Genomic DNA, 17,981 nt, shown 5'->3' on the forward strand with positions numbered 1-17,981 from the left:
AACAAAAAAACAGGCATTCGTTGTATTTTAAAGCAGGCTACTTCTATTTTCATGGGAAAATGAAGTGGTTTTGTTGTTTGTTCCCTTGATATGCCAACACTGAGTTTTTTTAAAGATAGGGCTTTTCTTTGTATCTCTGGCTGTCCTGGAACTCACTTTGTAAACGAGGCTGGCCTTAAAATCACAGACATGTATCTGCCTCGGCCTCCCAGATTCAGAGATTGAAGGTGTGTGCCACCAAGCCTGGCTACCTGTTGGGTTTCTTAACTATTGTAATGACTCATCTAAAAAAATTCCCTATGTGTAAAGAAAATTCCATGAGCTCCTAATGCTTATTTCTTTTTTTAGTAAGAAAAGCAAAGTTCTAGCATTAGTATCTCATCAAAGGGTAACACTTTCAACAAATGGGACCCTTATTGTTTCATGGAAATAATTTTTCTTTGTGGCTAGAGAACTCTCCATTTTCTCAACCTACTCCTACTTGATATTTTACTGATATTTTTTGCTAACGATAACAAAATGCTTTAGAAGCAGTGTTTTAACAGTAACCAGACCAAATAGCATTGTGTCCTGAGATACCCCCAGATAGCAAACACTTTTCATGAATCCTCTCAAGAAATTAGTAAAGTGTGTTCTCATAGGAAAAGGTTGTCTCGAAAGTCAAAATTAGGGACTGGCAAGGTGACTCAGCATTAAGAGCACTCACGCTCTTCTAAAGGACCTAGGTTCAGTTCCCGGCACCTGCATGGCAGCTCGTGACCATCTGTAACTCTGGTGCCAGGGAATCCTGTACTTTCTTCTGACCTCCACAGGCACCAGGCATGTAACTGGTGCACATTCATACTCGTAAAATGAGTAAGTCTTAAAAATAAAAGCCAAACCAGGTGCAGTGGCACATGCCTGACATCCCAGCACTTGAGAGGCAGAGACAGGCAGATCTTTGTGAATTCAAGGCCAGCCTGGTCTACAAATCAAGTCCTGGACAGCTGGAGCTACACAGACATATCCTGTCTTGAAATACCCACCAAAGTAGAAAGCCAAAACCAGTCTAGCTTAATTTAAGTCTTACTACTGCTTGGCTCAGTTTTTTTATAAAATAGTATTTGTTAGATGAGGAAACAGTGGCCATAGGTCAAGTAGGAAGAGGGCTAATAGTAAGAGCCCATAGCAGAAATGTCTTTGGATGTCTCGGCTTCCCAGGATTGACCCTTGAGGTAGCTTTCCCCTAACTTAAGTCTCTCTTTCCAGGTAGTCAGATTTCATCTGAATGTGTCCTCAGTGAGTGAGCATGATGCCTGTAGGGCAGGGCTTCAGCCTGTGAGCAAGTGGCAGGCCTATGGACTTGAAGGCTATCCAGGTACGTGCACCTCAGAGAAAGTGAAATTACTCAGTCATTTGTGATTTCATAGGAAGAATGTGAATACCCTGGAGCATATCCTGTTTGTGCCTTCTGAGGTGTCTGTTTAATGCTACCAAAGACTGGAGTAACTCAGAAGTGTCATAACAAATTAAATGAAAAAAATGAAAGACAGACTTTGAACTCTGCCCTAAATCTGAATCTCAACTCTGCCAGAGTTTTAAGTAATGGAATAATTAACTGATAATTGTTATTCCAATCACATTTGCAAGTAGCGTACCAACTTACAAGTTGTGGCTGCCACGTCTGAATACTTAAAAAAAAAATAAACAAATAAATATGCATATATATGTGTATATATTAAGCTCAAAGGCTCTAATAGACTCAATAATTTAGAATATTTTATTGATTTTCTTAAAGGTGCATTTGTCTAATTTTTTTGTATAGTGTTTTTCCTGCATCTATGTCTGTATACCATGTGTATGTCAGAAGTCAGAAGAAGGTGTCAGGTCCCTTGGCACAGGAGTTAGATGGTTATGAGCTGCCTTGTGGGTATTTGGAACAAAAACTGGGTCTTCTAGAAGGGCAGCAAGTGCTCTTAACTGTTGGGCCATCTATCTCTCAGGCCCAAAATTTGTTCATTATGTATGGGGAGAAGGGTTACCTGCACATGAGTGCAGTTGCCCTTAGAGGGCAGAAGAGGATGTCAGATCACTGGAGCTGGAGTTACAGACAAAAGAGTCACCTGACGTGGATCCTGGGAATCAAACCCCAGCTTTCTGCAGGAACAGTATATACTCATAACTGCTAAGCCATGTCTCGAACCCCACAATGTCTATGCATATGACTGTTTTGCCTACATGTATATATGTACACCGAATTGAGGCCTAGCTCTCCAGTTCCTGGAAACTGCTCTTAAACTTCTAACTCTTAGCTCCTATTTTCAAGGTTATGATTGTCTATTGGTCTGGGCCTTCTTCATGCTATATAGATTATACAAAGTACAAGGTTATCAGGTCCCCTTTGGTTTTGTCTCGTCAGAGTGGTGTATCTGATTTTTCAGGCTTTGTAATACAATTTAAGCCATATCACTTGGGTTGTTACTTCTTTGTGTCCTTGGAGAATTTCTTTGGCTTTCACAGCCATTGTAAGCTGCATTGAATAAAAGTATAATATATGGTGTTGAAAACTACTTTTAGGGTGATCAGAAGATTATGTTTACTTCTGCATCCTACTTATTCTGAAGGAACTTGTGTGTACTGAAACCTGTTTTTCCTGGAGTAAGTATGAGGAAATTGGGTCTGGGGAAGAAAAGACTGATGGCAAATGTGACAGCAGTCATCAGACATTTTAAAAAAGGTTTTGCACAAAGGATGAGAGGCAATGGAGTGGTGGTTAAGACATGGTTCTGCTTCCCATTTGTTTGGACTCATACCTGGGTCTTCTGTGTACTGGCTGACCTAAGACAATTCTCTTTATTTCCCTTGTCCTCAATTTCTTCAGGCATAAAATGTGTATAAAAATAGGGCCCACCATAAGATTAGGATGAAGTTGGCTCGAGAAATAACTCAGTGGTTAAGAGTGCATATTACCCTTCAGAGAACCTATGTTCAGAACCTACCTCGGCTCAGAACTAGCTGTGACGCCACTGATAGATACATACGCATGTTACTAAAAATAAATATTTTAAAATTTTACAATGGTTTAGTTTGAATATATGTGTAAAGTGCTCTAGTTAGTGCCTGACAAAGTACAAGGTCAGCCCAGGCTATATAGCAAGACCCTGCCTCAGAGCAAGCACAATAAGAAATGGGACAAATCAGTTCAACTACAATAACAACATCTTGTCTCTAAAACCAAAAAAACAGCAACAAAAATAACTGATTTGGAAGTTGTGGGTGCCAGAACCCCAAAACAATGCAAGTTTAGACAGGCAGAATTTTGATGCATAGAAGAAGCTTATACTCAGTGGTACAGTGTTTGCTGATCATGTACAAGGTCTTAGTTCAGTCACCATTACAAAACACACACAAAAGAAAAGCCAGGTAGAATGGTGGGAGTGGATATAAGAATATGAAGAAAGGGGGCTAGAGAGATGGCTTAGTGGTTAAGAGCACACTGTCTGTTCTTCCAGAGGCCGAGTTCAATTCCCAGGAACCACATGATGGCTCGCAACCATCTTTAATGAGATCTGGTGCCCTCTTCTGGCATGCAGGTGTACATGCAGGCAGAATACTGCATAAACAATAAATAAATAAATTTTAAAAAAAAAGAATGTGAAACAATTTCAAATTTATTCTCTCCCACCCCTATCTTTCTTTTTTAAATAGGATTTATTTTTATCCCAAACCCATTCCTCCCGGGATGCCAGCGGCACTGGGTAAAACAGTGCCTTAAATTGTACTCTCAGAAACCTAATGTGTGTAACCTGGACAAGCACATGACTAAAGAAGAGACCCAAGGTCTGTGGGAACAGAGTAAAGAGTTCCTAAGGTGAGTTCTACAGTCAGAGGAAGGTTCTCATAGATCCTAAAAGAAACTATTTCAGACAAGTACTGTGAAAGTGGTTATGTTGGGGGTTGGGTTGGGTTTTTCCTCCTAGTTTTTTATTGCACTGTTCTTTCCCCGAGAACATTTGCACAGATACTCTGACATTATATTAAAGATTCTTACCATAGCTTAGAAACTGAGTTCACCCACATTCATTATCACATGATTCTTTTTATTCTGCTTCCGACATTTTTTGTAGTGTGTTCCTTTTAAAGACCTGTAGGAAAAATTATCACTGGTAGCACTTTTCTTCTGTTTCACATGGAATTGCTCATGCTGGCTCTTTTGTGATGGGTCAGTTGTTGTTCATGAAAGAACTAGTGTTTAGATCTCAAATGTTTCAGCATTCATTCCATGAATGCTCCTTGGAGAAATCAGTTGGATATTAGGCATGGTGCTAGGTATGGAGATACAGCACTTAATTAATAGGACACTCTTTTCATACTTAAAGCTGAGTGATCCGTCAAAACAATTATCTATAGGAGTAATTACAATGCTGAGAAAATGTTACAATGATGGTTAGGAAAACGCTAGGAGAAAATTCTTCCAGGCAGGATGAAAGTATCCAAGAAAAGAAAAGTGATATATTTTTTAATATATCAATTACTCTATTTTTTTTCCTTCTCTGTGACTATTTCAACTATCTTCGATATGGTTAGGGATTTGCCATTCAGAATAGTAAAAGGTCTGGCTAGGCAGGGAATCTTATGAAAGAAGGGGGAGATGAAAGACCTGGAGGGGACAAGAGCTCTACAAGGAGAGCAACAGAATCATAAAAACTCTGGGCACAGGGGTCTTTTCTGAGACTGATACTCCCAACCAAGGACCATTCATGGAAATAACCTAGAACCCCTGTACAGATGTAGCCCATAGCAGCTCAGTCTCCAAGTGGGTTCCCTAGTAAGAGGAGCAGGGGCTGTCTGACATGAAATCAGTGTCTGGCTCTTTGATCACCAACCCTTGGGGGCAGGGGGAGAGCAGTGTTACCAGGCCACAGAGGAAGACAGTGCAGCCAGTCCTGATGAGACCTGATAGTCTAGAGTCAGATGGAAGGGGAGGAGGACCTCCCCTATCAGTGGACTGGGGGAGGGGTATTGAGATGAGGGAGAGGTCTACAAAGTGAATAGATTGCAATAAATAAAAAAGTTAAAAGTCTTGCTAGAAGTGTTAATCAGCATAAGCAGAGATGTGCTATTTAAAACAGTATATTTTTGTGAGATAGGAGCACAATGTATGTATGAATATTAGAGATTCAAAGGAAGATAGGAAACATTTCCTAGGCATATCCGTAGACCTTGCTTGACTCTGCCTGTGGCCAGGCAAGGGGGACAGCGTATGCAAGAGTAATTGGAGTTCATGCAAGTTCTAACCAGCTTAATCAGTAGCTGGGTGAATTGCAGTACTCCAACATTCTGTTTCCAACTTCCTACTGTTCTCATGCTGGAAAGTGATGGTAATTTAACCTGATTCTTTTTTTCAGTTCTAAAAAGGAAAACAAAAAACAGTTCCTGTCTTCTATTATTTTTGTAAAAGTGAAGAATAAAAACATTTAAAAAGATTTAGTGGCAAATACTAGTTTAGAGTTTACAGATTTTCATGAGAATGCTTGCTTACATGGCAAGGTTGGAATAATTTATAATAAAGGCTTCCAGGTAAGTTAGGTAAAACAGGAAAGGGGCGTGGTGAGTGGAGTAGGACCTAATTGTACAGTGTTCAGCAATCTAGAGCTTGGGAGACTACATTAGTCCAAGCCACTCAATCCCTATGTTTTCTATAGGGTGCTAAAGAAGCCTCCCAACTATCTGCTTTCTGCCCCACTTCCAAATGCTTTTGACTTAGAATGTAGAAGCTGTATCATTCTTCTCACAGTTCCTAGCTATAGCTCAGTTCTGATGAAGCTACACAGAGTTAGTACAACCTCTTAAGACACCAGGTTAGAGGACTCTCTAGACCGCTCATTCTTAATGACCACTGATTATAGATTCAGGGATATTTCATGACCTCTTCATGATCAGTAATCCACTAGAACAGCCCTGGAACTCAGGAAAACATTATGCTTCCAGTTTCACTAACTCCAGACACAGTAAGACAGGTGTAGTAGCCTGTGAGTGCTCTTCGATATCAAATCAGACCATACTGCCCTTTAATGGCTAGGGAGCTCCAGATTTTAGTGTCCAGAATTTGTTGTGCATTTTATTGTATAATAACCACTGATTAAACCATAGTTGTATATGCTGGAGAGGTGACTCCATGGGTAAAGTATTTTACTTATAAGAACAGGGACCTAGGTTCAGTTCCCCAGAATCCATGTGATTTGTTTTACTCTTTTTTCAAAGGGCCAGACATAGCCTTGTCTATTTGTAGTCTCAGCACTGGTGAGCAAATTCTCAGAGATGTAAGTTTCTGGAGTGCAATGCTTAGCCAACATGCTTGATGAGTTCCAGGACAGAGAGAAACCCTGTCTCAATAAAGGAAGTTAGGAACTGGTGAGAGAACTTAGTTGGTAAAGTGTTTGCCACACAAGCTTGAGGATCAAAATTCAAACCCCTGTACCCACATTTTCTAAAAAAGGTGTGGTAGTACTCACTTGCAATCCCAAGGGCTAGAAAAGTAGAGACAGACAAATCCCTGGGACTCATTTGCTGGTCTCATCGGGAAGCCTAGTGTTTCACTGAAAAACACTGTCAGATAAAAGCAAAGTGGACAACTTGGAAATGACACAAGGCATTAGCCATGTGATTGAATTCAATCTTAAGGTCATACCCATTCTGGAGGTACAATAATACCACTTAGCTCAAAATTTCACCCCTCTACTCACATGATTGAATTTTATGGGATTACCAGCCAGCATCCTGAATGCATCATTCCGTAGTTAGCATAAACCCAGGTGTGATTCAGGGGCTTACCGTGATTAACAGTGGAACTGCTATCAGGAAATTCTGAGGGCTTGGAGTAGATGTAGCTCAGTGACAGCATCTAACATGCATGGGGCTTTTAAGGTTTAGCCTCAGGACCAAGAACAAGAAAAAGAATTTCCTTCCTAGAACCAGAGCAAAGGACTAGTCAAATCCTTTCTTGCATGACACCATCATGGGTTTTTGGTTGGTTGGTCGGTCGGTCGGTCGGTCGGTCTGTTGGTCTTTCGAGACAGTTTCTTTGTGTAGCCTTGGCTGTATTGGAACTTACTATTGTAGACCAGACCGACCTGGAGCGAAGAGATCTGCTTGCCTCTGCCCTAAAGGCATTCGCTACCACTGCCCAGCCATCATGGTTTTTTAATTTGTGTTTTAATACTGTGTCCTTCCATATAGTCCTCTAGTTTGCTATGTAAACCAGGGTGGCCTGGAACTCACAGAGATCCTCCTGCATCTGCCATCTGAGTGCTAAGATATTAAAGGTGTATGCCACCATGCCCAGTACCTTCATAGAAATCTGAAATTGTGTGCCTATAAGAGCTAAGATCCAGGGAGGATTAACACCTGACCTCCAAAGGTACCTATGCTCGTGTGTACATACCCATGCACATAATTGAAAACAAAACAGGAGAAAACAAGGCAGAGGGGTGGTTTGAATATATAAGAAAGTTCTTCAATGGAGAAAGCCTTAAAAGTTTATAAGAGTAATGGGGTGTGGTATGAGCCTAGGAACCAGGAAGGAGGTTGGCTAGAGTATTGTGAGGCCTGTAGAGGTTTTGAACAGGGAAAGATGACATTTTCCTGCATCGTTTGATTGTGCCTATGTTTCTCATTACCTTAAAAGATAAGGGCAAAACAGAGAACATGGCGTACACAAAGGTGTAGAGCTGGAAGATTAAGTGAGGCAAAAGGATGTTAAATAAGATAACACTCAAGTGTTCACTTGTGATAAGAGATTCGGGTTGAGAAAGCTAGAAAACATCATACTGAAAGAACATGGCTCTAGAAGTAGGAATTAAAGATCAGGTTCAGAACTGGGCTGAAGTGGTGGCTCACTTGCTATTCTTCCAAAGGACCCAGGCTTAATTTGCAAAACCTACATGGTGATTAATGGCCATCCATAAATCCAGTTCCAGGGTATTTGACATCCTCTCCAAACAACCTGGACTCCAGGTGCATACATGCAGACAAAACATGCATGCACATAAAATTAATAAATCTAAAAAATGCTTATTTTAAATGTCAGGTTTAGTGCAAAGAGAATGGAAAGGAAGGAGAAAGAAAGCTGTGGTCTCTGAGGAACTAGTTATGAAAAAAATTGCCATGCCTTAAAATTAAATAAATAAGTAGATAAATAAATAAATAAAGCTTAGCAGCTGGATGCTGAGGTTTTTCCAGCTGTTTCTTTGTATAGCCCTGGCTGCCCAGGAATTTGCTTTGTAGACCTCAGATCTGGTCTTGAAATCAGAGTTCCACCTGCCTCTGCCTCCTGAGTGCTGGGATTAAAGGCAGTATGCTGGGCTGGAGAGATGACTCATAGGTTAAGAGCACTGGCTGCTCTTCCAGAGGTCCTGAGTTCAATCTCAGCAACCACATGGTGGCTCACAACCATCTGTAATGAGATCTGGTGCCCACTTCTGACATGTAGGTATACAAGCAGACAGAACATTGAATACATAACAAATAAATAAATCTTTTAAAAAAAAAACTACAACACTGTTTTGTGTAGGCAAAAAAGAAGATGCAATGCTTACTTATGGGATCCAGAGTACCCACTGTAGAGTGGACAACTGGCCAGTTCATTTCTATATAGGGTTCTCTTGAAGGCGATTGTATTATAACATGATTGTTGAGAAAACTGCCTACACTTACATAAAGCACTTAGCCGTGACAAAACATCAAACTGCTGTGTGAGCACATTGACCAGGTGAGAGGGTGGCCAGCCCGACCATCCATCATCCTCTTGCTAATGCCTGGAAGAAGCATCGTGGGCAGAGAGCATACCATATTTTTGTTTAAAATTAAAAATTAATTACTGCTATGAAAACCAGTAATTAGGGCTATGCATTCCTGAAACATTGAAAATTATTTTGGTAATTGGATAAAGATTTGAAGTTTGTTTAGATGCCAGAACGTCTATTCCAAGCTAGGAATGGTGGTGTACACCTTTAAGCCAGCACTCAGGAAGCAGAGGTAGGCAGATTGCTTGAGTGTGAAGCCATTCTAGTCTACTTAGTAAGCTCTAGGCCAGCTCAGGCTACATAATAAGACTGACTCAAAAAGTTAAAAAAGAAAAATTCTCCATTCAGGTCTTAGTACTCTTAATGTTGGCCTCCTTATCAAGTTTTGGCTAATAGCTTAGACTAGATGCATAGACTCAAGGGCCCGTAGAAAGGATTGTTGCTGCCATTTAAGATGACTAAATTTCTCTTGTTTACACTCTTTGCAGGTCTAAAGAAATGAATAAACGAAGGCCCCGAAGTTTGCTGGAGAGGCTGCGCTGGGTCACTCTGGGCTACCATTATAACTGGGACAGTAAGGTATTTGCTTTATTCATTTGTTACACATTTATAGGTACTTGAGCACTTTAAGTTGGATTTGTTCCTGCACAAACTTGAAATACCACTGCCAGAGTAAAGGCTGTCAGAAGCTTGAGTGAACCATTTAGAGGAGGGGTTATGATTTATTGCCTTTTTTACATCTCCCTTGGAGAGCTGGCAGTGGTAGCACACTACCTCTAGTCTTGGGAGGCTGAGACAGGAGGTGTACTATTCAAGGCCAGTATGGGCTATGGAATAAGACCCTGTCTCAGCAAGTTAAATTGGGAACTAGAGCGATAGCTCAGTGGTTAAGAATATCTGTGGCTTTTACAGAGGACCTAGCTTCAATTTCCAGCACCCATATGGTATGACCAGCCTAAGTTCCAAGGTTTCTAATGCCCTCTTCTGGCCTCTGTGGGCACAGACATAGGTGCAGGCAAAACACTCGTTTTATTAGTTGATTGACTGATGCCTGTAAAGTCTGTCTAGCAGTACCTCACTGTTCTGAACAGTTAGCTATCATGACACCAAAAAGGCAGTCAGTGCTTACTCTATTTTCATTCATTCTTAATATTTTTATAGCCAGGCCGTGGGGTGGCACACAATTCGAGCACTTGGAAAGCAAAAGCAGGTAGATCTCAGTGAGTTCCAGGACAGCCGGGCTACACAGAAACCCTGTCTCCAAAAACCAAAAAATACATGTATTTTTTTTCTATGTACCTCAAACTTATCCTTTCTTTCCTTAGTGAAAATTATCAATAACTACATGAATATTTAAAGAAAAACAAAGGCAAAATGAACATGGGGAGGAAAGTTTATCAAGATAGTAAGACAGTAAAGACGCTAGGACAGAAGCTCAGTATGGGACACCTTACTATGGGACATCACCTTCCATCTTAAGAATTAAATAGGGTGGGGCGGGGCAGTGATAGTGCACTCCTTTAATTACCTAACACTGAGGAGACAGAAGCAGACAGATCTCTGAATTCTGCGCAGGCAAGTGGTGGTGGATCACTATACACAGCATATACACAGCATCCCATATAGAGGCCAACAAGGACTGAACAGAGAAATTATCTCATTAAACAAAAATACAAAGTAATAATTATTAAATAGGAAACCAAGGGTATAGAGAGAGACCCTATCTCAAACCAAAAGTAATTAAGTAGGAGCTTTCTTTATTTGCTGTTGAATTTTTTTCAAACCAAGAAAATAAAAATTGAAAACAAGTTCCAACTAAACAGGAAAGGCCATCCACATAGATAGGTTTTTCTTTACCCAACCGTTTGTCCCACTCCGTTCTTTTGTGCTTTACACCAACTAGACTGCACCAGATGAAATTTGTAAGGAAAAAAAAAATGCTTTCTGATAGATTTAGTCTAACTTAGCACAGGAAGAAGTAAGGGCAAAGGAGCATCTGTCCTCTGCAGAAGTGCTCAGTCCAGAAAGCACAATTCCTAGAGGCCTTATGTTCTTATGAAGCATTCACTTACTGAAAGTAAGTGTTGAAAACAGAAGCTCCCAGCACTCAGGGAGGCAGACGCAGGTGGATCTCTTGAGTTCAAGGCCAGCCTGGTCTACAAAGGGAGTCCAGCACAGAAGGCTATACATAGAAACCCTGACGAGAGAGAGCTAACAGAAGCAAGTTAAGGAGGTAGATTAATGGCTGAAAAAAAGACTTCGAATTTAAGATTGTACCTTGACCATGATTTAAGTCAGACTTAATCTAGATGTTTTGAGCATATAATTTCATCAGATTGACCAGAGAGGTGGCAACCACCCAGGTTACAAGCTTGCCATAGTTTTGGGTTTTCTTTTAGCAAAAATCACCTTTTGGAGGAAGACCTCACGGAACCCCATCTCTCTGTGGAGCTGTGTGGTTGCAGGGAAGGGAAGAGACATGACCTTAAGTCGTAACCACTGGTAAGGTACCAGTGTGCCTACAGGTGACCCTGCTGGAAAACAGTGTGTCACAAAAATAATTTTTTTTTAAGCCATGAAAGTAGAAGAGAGAGGGGATGGAAGGTCAGACAAGAGGGTTTTAAGGTGTGAATATGATCAAAAATACATGATAGATATTTCAGGAAATGTCACAATGAAACACATTGTTGTGTTTAATTAATATATAAAACTTTGGCCTCTACAAAAATTTGAGATGCTGAGCCCAATTGTTTTGAGCATCTTCCACCAAAGAGGGAAGATTCTTCTAGATTTCCTTGGGGGTTTGTTTGTTGTGTGTTTTGTGTTTTTTGTTTTTTGTTTTTTGTTTTTTTTAGAGCTCTTTGTTGTTGTTGATATGGTTTCTCTGTGTAGCCTTGGCTGTCCTGGGCTCAATTTGTAGACCAGGCTGGCCTTGAGCTCATAGCAGTCCGCCTGGTTCACCTCCCTGAGTGCTGGAATTACAGGCTTGCGCCACTGTGTCTGGCCCAGATTTCCTTAGTTTTTAACTAACACCTTTCATTTATGGTGCTATTTTATATTGATTGTCTTGTTTGTTTAGGCTCTCTTGATCATGACAGTCCTGAGGTGCCTTTAATTTAAGAGTGCTATCGTGCTTAGGATTCAGGTATACTAGAATCCTAAGAAAAGTTGCTTCTATGTATACAACATAATTGTGACTTTTTGTAATTTAGCACTGCATGGTACCTGCCATGCAATGAGTAAGTGCTCAGTAGCTCGAATGGTTTATTATTAGATCTCTGTATGCCTCAAGAGTGGGTAGATACTCAGCTAGGCGTTGTATACATCCTTATTTGCCTGGCACTTAGGAGGCAAAGGCAGAAGAATCACTGTAAGTTGAAGACTGGCCTAGTGTATATTAGCAGGTTCCAGGCCATCCAGGGCTACATTGCAAGAACTTATCTCAAGAAAGAAATGGGGTGGGAAGCTCAATAGATAGGCACCTGTGCTAATAGTAGTGTGAGTTAAAGGATTATATACCACGATTTCCTGTGTTCTGAGATCATTGTTTATTTCTCCTATTTTCTCTACTTTTACCAAAGAAATACTCAGCAGATCATTATACACCTTTCCCTTCTGACCTGGCTTTCCTCTCAGAGCAAGTCGCCGCTGCCTGTGGATTTCAGGGTTTCCAAGCAGAAGCAGGTATCCTGAATTACTACCGCCTAGACTCCACACTGGGGATCCATGTGGACCGATCTGAACTAGACCACTCCAAACCCCTGCTATCCTTCAGGTAACTTAATTTCAGATTGTTCATTGTTTAATTTTTTTTTTCCTAAGGCATTTTAAAGCTAAAATTAGAAGATTTGTGTTTTATACTAAGAGTTATTGTCACTGCCGTGTGTAGTAAACAAGTTAGAAGGTATAAAGCAGGTGAATGAGCTGTTTTGGAAACATGAAGCCTGGGTAGTTCAATTTCTTTGCTCCCCTAAACAAAAGTTTAGTATATGCAAAGAATATGCAGAATCTCAACAAGAAAAAGACCTTTCATTAACAGTCTTGAAAATAAAGGGATTATAAACATAGTAAATGGCACAAATGATTTTATTGAAATTCTGACATTTTAAAAGAAAAGATGCATCTATAAAACATAATGTTGATGTTCAGTTTTTGCTTTGCATATCTGCTGCGTCACATTTTATTTTGCAGGAGGTCTGTGGGCTGTCATAATAATGTATGGCGGCGAGTAGATCATAGGTTGGTCACTTGGAAACACAAGCCAGAATAGTTTTAAAGTGATGACTTGGGCTGAGGAGATGGCTCTGTTGGTAAAGTCACTTGCTGCACAAGCATGCAGACCGACCTGTGTTCAGGCCCCCAGAACCCATGTAAAGATCTAGGCATGTGTAAGCAGCACATGCCTGTAATCCAGTGCTAGGGGCGGGGGGATGACAAGACAGTGGTTCCCAGGGTTCCAGAGTCAGTGTGATGTCCTGTCTCAAAAAACAAACAAACAGTAAGGTGAGGCCTGTGAGATGGCTTATCAGATTATCAGATAAAAGCATTTGCTGCAAGCTTGACCTAAATTCAGTCTCGGGACCTACAAGATGAGAGAATCATTCCTTTAGCAGTTATCCCAACTGTTCACACATGCACTATGGCGTGAACATAGCCACAGAGAAAATGAATGAATGAATCTAATTTTTAAAAGGAAATAATAAGATGAGGTCAACAAGATGGCTCAGTGGACAGAAGCACTTTCCCCAACAAGCCTGATGGCCTGAATTTGTTGCCCAGATCCCACAGTAGGAGGAGAGAACTCCTAAATGTCCTCTGAAGACCATGTGTGCTCTGTAGCACATGCACACACCTATTAGATACACATGCAGAAATGATCAAGTATAAAATTAAAGGATGCAGAGCTAGAGGGATGGTATAGTGGTCAAAAGCACTTGCTGCTCTTCTAGATCCCTGAAGTTTGATGCTCAGCACCCATGTGGTAGCTCACAGCTGCCTGTAACTCCAGCCCTAGGCAGTCCAGTCCCCTGTCTGTTTCTGAGGACACTAGGACACACATATACAGACAAATGTAAGCAAAACACCCATACACATTTTAAAAAAATTACGTGGAAGGCATCAGCATTAACTTCTGGTCTTCACAGATGTGCACAGAGATCAGAAGGAAGTAAGAATCACGAGGTGGCTCAGGCTACTCACAACCTGAGTTAACCACTGAGGGCCATGGAGCAGAAATAACTGACTCCTGTGAGTTGTTCTCTGATCTCCACACATGTGAGAACCTGGAAACAGTCAGTCTGGAATGACAAAAGAATGCGGTAGCCAGTGACTTTCACACGTATAACCATTAACAGAAACTTCAGTTTTTTTACTTTTCTGTTTGTAGCTTTGGACAGTCTGCCATCTTTCTCCTGGGTGGCCTCAAGAGAGATGAGGCCCCAACAGCCATGTTTATGCACAGTGGTGACATCATGGTGATGTCGGGGTTCAGCCGCCTGTTAAATCATGCAGTCCCTCGAGTCCTTCCACATCCTGATGGGGAATGCCTGCCTCGCTGCCTGGAGACTCCTCTCCCAGCTCTCCTACCTAGCGATTCACTGCTTGAGCCCTGTTCTGTGGAGGACTGGCAAGTGTGTGCTACCTACTTGAAAACTGCTCGAGTTAATATGACTGTTCGACAGGTTCTGGCCACAGGCCAGGACTTTCCTTTAGAACCCATAGAGGAGACAAAAAGAGACACTAGTGCAGATGGTTTATGTCATCTGGATGACCAGAGTAGCCCAGTAAAACGGGTGCGGTTAAGTTCTGACAGCTAAGACTTAGGGGCTGGGTTCTCTTACTCAGACGGGCTTCTGTTGCCATGCATTCTAGCCCTGAGACAAGTCACACACAGAGGCGGGAAAGAAGTCATCCATCACACTGCTGACTTTCGGCACATCATGGAGAGTAGACTGATTATAGTTTACTCAGAGAAGTGTTTTCTTGTAAGGAAAGGGAACTTGTGTTGGTCAGACCATGTTGGCATAATGATCCACACAAACTTCTTGGCCTCTGCTGTTGTCTCTGAGGGGGAAGAAGTGAGTTCATATGTCTGTGGTGAGTCAATACCTCTGAGTTTGTTAGTAGGAAATCAAGTGTCTTCCTCTCAGCAATATATGATCTGTGAGCCAGCCACCAGAGTTCCTAACTCCTACTCACCAAACTCTTTGAGCTCCTCTTCTCTCACAGAGGACTCTTAAGCACATGAAAACAGTGGAATTAAAGTGTCCCCTAGGAGCGGGAATTGTCACTTGATTGGTGGAGCACATGCCTACAGTGCACCAAGCTCTGGCTTCAGCACCAGTGCCACATAAGTCAGGTGTGGTGCACACCCTTTGCCCAGCACTCCAAGGGAAAGAATCAGAAGTTCAAGGTCATCCTAGGTTTCCAGACTCGAGTGGCTTTTTAGTTTGTTTTAATGGGCTAAAGTGTTAACTGTTTCCTCCATGAATAAACTTACATGACTGTAAATTAAAGACCTGTATCTGTCTTTGAGGGTGAGGGTATCAGAGATTTGCTTTTTCCTCATGGTATTGAAGCCTCTGGCTGTTTCTCCCCAAGTTTTGTGCTGTCACAGGAAGAATGTACCTTGACAGTCCAGTTGCTGCTGTTTTTCTGATGTCAAAAATATGTCATCTCCATGGGGAAATTTTGGTATTAAAGGGGAGTTTGGTACTTCTTTCTAGAAAATGGGTGTGCCTGTTAGTTTGGTAGGCTGAGACTTGGTGGAAGCCACTCTGCAGTAAGTTTTCATTGATGTTCATTAAATGTGACCCACCTGAAACCAGGAAGCTGTCATTTGGTAAAGCCAGCAAAGTTTATCAGTATCATTAAAACAGACTCTTCAGGTATTAGCATTGCCTTGAGTTTAGGAGCAAATGGAAACAGGCTAGCCAAGAGCAGGAACGTGTCTCCATCCCAAGCTCCTGAAGGAGCATGCTCAAGTAAGTTACAGGTCAGCAAATGGCAACCCAGCTTCAGTTTCTTTGCTGTTTGCAAGCCGTTTCTAAGAGGCTGTGGGTTGTAGGGAGGGGTTATAAGACATAAAAATTCTATGAAGTTGCAACATCCAGAATGAACTTATTGAGGGAGCAGCTGGAGAGATGACTCAAAAGTTTAGAGCATTTATTGCTCATGCAGAGAACCTTGGTTCAGTTCCCAGTCCTCATATGGCATCTCATAACCATTTGTATGTAACTCCAGGGATGCCAACAGGGTATTCTGGCCTCCTGTCCGCAGGCACACATTGACACATACCTGAGGCAAACAGTCAAATACAAAATAAAAATATATTTGTGTGTATTTGAAAGACTTTGGGAACAAGTCTCTTCAGTTGAGTTTAAAAAATAAGTGAATGTACGGTTAGAAAGTTGCCACAGAGCCTGGAAGATACGATCTGCACCTTGACAGCAAGTCTAACCTAAGAAACCTCTGAAGAAAGGGCACCAGCAACAAGCCTGACACCAAGGAAAGAACAATGGGAAGTAGTGTTTTTAAACTTGTCAGTTACCAGTGGATAAAATTGAAATGCAGCATAGTGTAATTGGTATGGTGTCAATGCACAGACAGTAAGTATGGGCACTGTCACTGTAATACTCAGCTGTCCTGTGAAGGAGGGAAAGTACTGGCCTTGGGGTATTTGCATTGTGGGTCCCAGGTTGTGTCCTTTTTTCTTCTGATACCATTTAGAATGGGCACTTTCTAAATGTTTTCAGATGTGTGTTCTCAGTAAATTTCACTTCTGAGAATTGAGTCTTCAAAAGTTATGAGAAAACATTTGGGAAATTTTTTGTTGAAAAATAAATATTTATCATAATGAAGAGAAAGCCTGATCATTAACTATGCAGAGTAAAGTTTTGTAAGAATGTTACATATTCCTAAATTATTTAAAGTTTATGTCTTGCCTGTATGTATTTCTTCTCTGATGTTTCTATTTACATATTTCTAAAAAAGAAGCTTCAGTGAATGTGAATGCTTTTGTGCTCCCTTGTACTAAAATTTACAATAAAAATATTAAAAATCCATACTTATTTTTTAAAAAATAAAAATTTTATTCTTTTAAAAGGTAGTAATTTAAACTTATTTTATGTGTGTGGGTGTTAGCCTGCATGTGTTTGTCTATATACAACATGCTTGTCTGGTGCATGTGGAGCCAGAAGGTGTTGGATTCCCAGAAATTGGAGTTAGAGATGTCACCGTGTAGGTGCTGATAATTAAACTCAGACCCTCTAGACGAGGACTAAAGTGCTCTTAACTAATGAGCCATCACTCCAACCCGAAAAGCATAGCTCTTAAACCTGGCAGTTCCTCCTCAGTCTGAAATTTATAATGCAAGTCTAGGAGCAACAGCATTCTTCCAAAAAAGACTTGTTTGATGAAATTATCTTTAAAAGTACCAGTATCATGCTAGGTGTGGTTACCCGTGCATTTTCTTAATCCCAGCACTTGGCAGGCATGGGCAGGGGGTCTCTGTAATGCATTCCAGGTCTTCCAGAGCCACATAGTAAGACCCTTAAAAATACCTCAGCAAGTACCAGTATCTTTTTTGTGGGGAATATTTAACTTGGAAGGGAGTCTTAATAAGTTCCGGCACAGCCAGAGCTACACAGAAAAACCATTTTGGGAGGGGGAGGTGGCCATCGGAAAGGCATATATTGTCAAAAAAATTTGAGCCAGCATAAATTGTTCTTTTAAACGCCTTTATGAAGGGAATAGTTTGAAGTGGTTGAGCAAGGCATATGCTGAGCTCAGCACCAAGTTTTGTGAAAGGTCACATTCAAGAGTGCTTCCTAATGCCCTCCCTGCTCATTGTGACAGCTTCTCTCCAGGCTTAGAATCTCGCACAAAAACTTCCTGGGCAGCTCTGATTGCTCAGTTCCTACAAGTGAAATTTATGCCGAAACTTCTGAAAACAACTAGGAAAGCCACATGATTAACTGGATCCTCCCTGCTTTCTGCCTGTTCCAGTCGAGCCTTTTGGCTGTTTCCATGTTCTGCCCATGTCTGGTTTTCCCTGAAAGAGTCCCAAGGCCTTTGTGAGACACAGATGTTTTACTAAACCAGGCAAACTCAGCAAGATTTAGCTTTTCCCATGTTCCAATTTTCTTAGTTCCTTTTTCACTGAGATAAGCTGGTTTTATCCCTTTTCCCTTAATCTCA

General features: G+C 41.2%; 1 protein-coding gene and 1 non-coding gene across 2 annotated transcripts in view; both read left to right on the top strand.

Annotated features, from left to right (window-relative positions):
- Alkbh1 (alkB homolog 1, histone H2A dioxygenase) overlaps positions 1-16,870 on the top strand; it is a 19,154-nt gene extending 2,284 nt beyond the window's left edge. The window contains exons 2-6 of the mRNA XM_055592794.1: positions 1,249-1,357; positions 3,688-3,850; positions 9,272-9,362; positions 12,365-12,558; positions 14,170-16,870. Of these exons, the coding sequence (XP_055448769.1) occupies positions 1,249-1,357; positions 3,688-3,850; positions 9,272-9,362; positions 12,365-12,558; positions 14,170-14,599 (987 nt within the window). The 3' untranslated portion in view covers positions 14,600-16,870. The remainder of the gene's footprint in view (positions 1-1,248; positions 1,358-3,687; positions 3,851-9,271; positions 9,363-12,364; positions 12,559-14,169) is intronic.
- Positions 5,186-5,320, top strand: LOC129666254 (small nucleolar RNA SNORA58). Its single transcript, XR_008718540.1, has one exon. It is a non-coding gene; the product is annotated as a small nucleolar RNA SNORA58 (small nucleolar RNA).
- Positions 16,871-17,981: the final 1,111 nt, after the last annotated feature.

The sequence above is a fragment of the Psammomys obesus genome, unplaced genomic scaffold (genome assembly GCF_907164565.1).
Source record: "Psammomys obesus unplaced genomic scaffold, mPsaObe1.curated_primary_1811, whole genome shotgun sequence".
Taxonomy (NCBI): domain Eukaryota; kingdom Metazoa; phylum Chordata; class Mammalia; order Rodentia; family Muridae; genus Psammomys; species Psammomys obesus.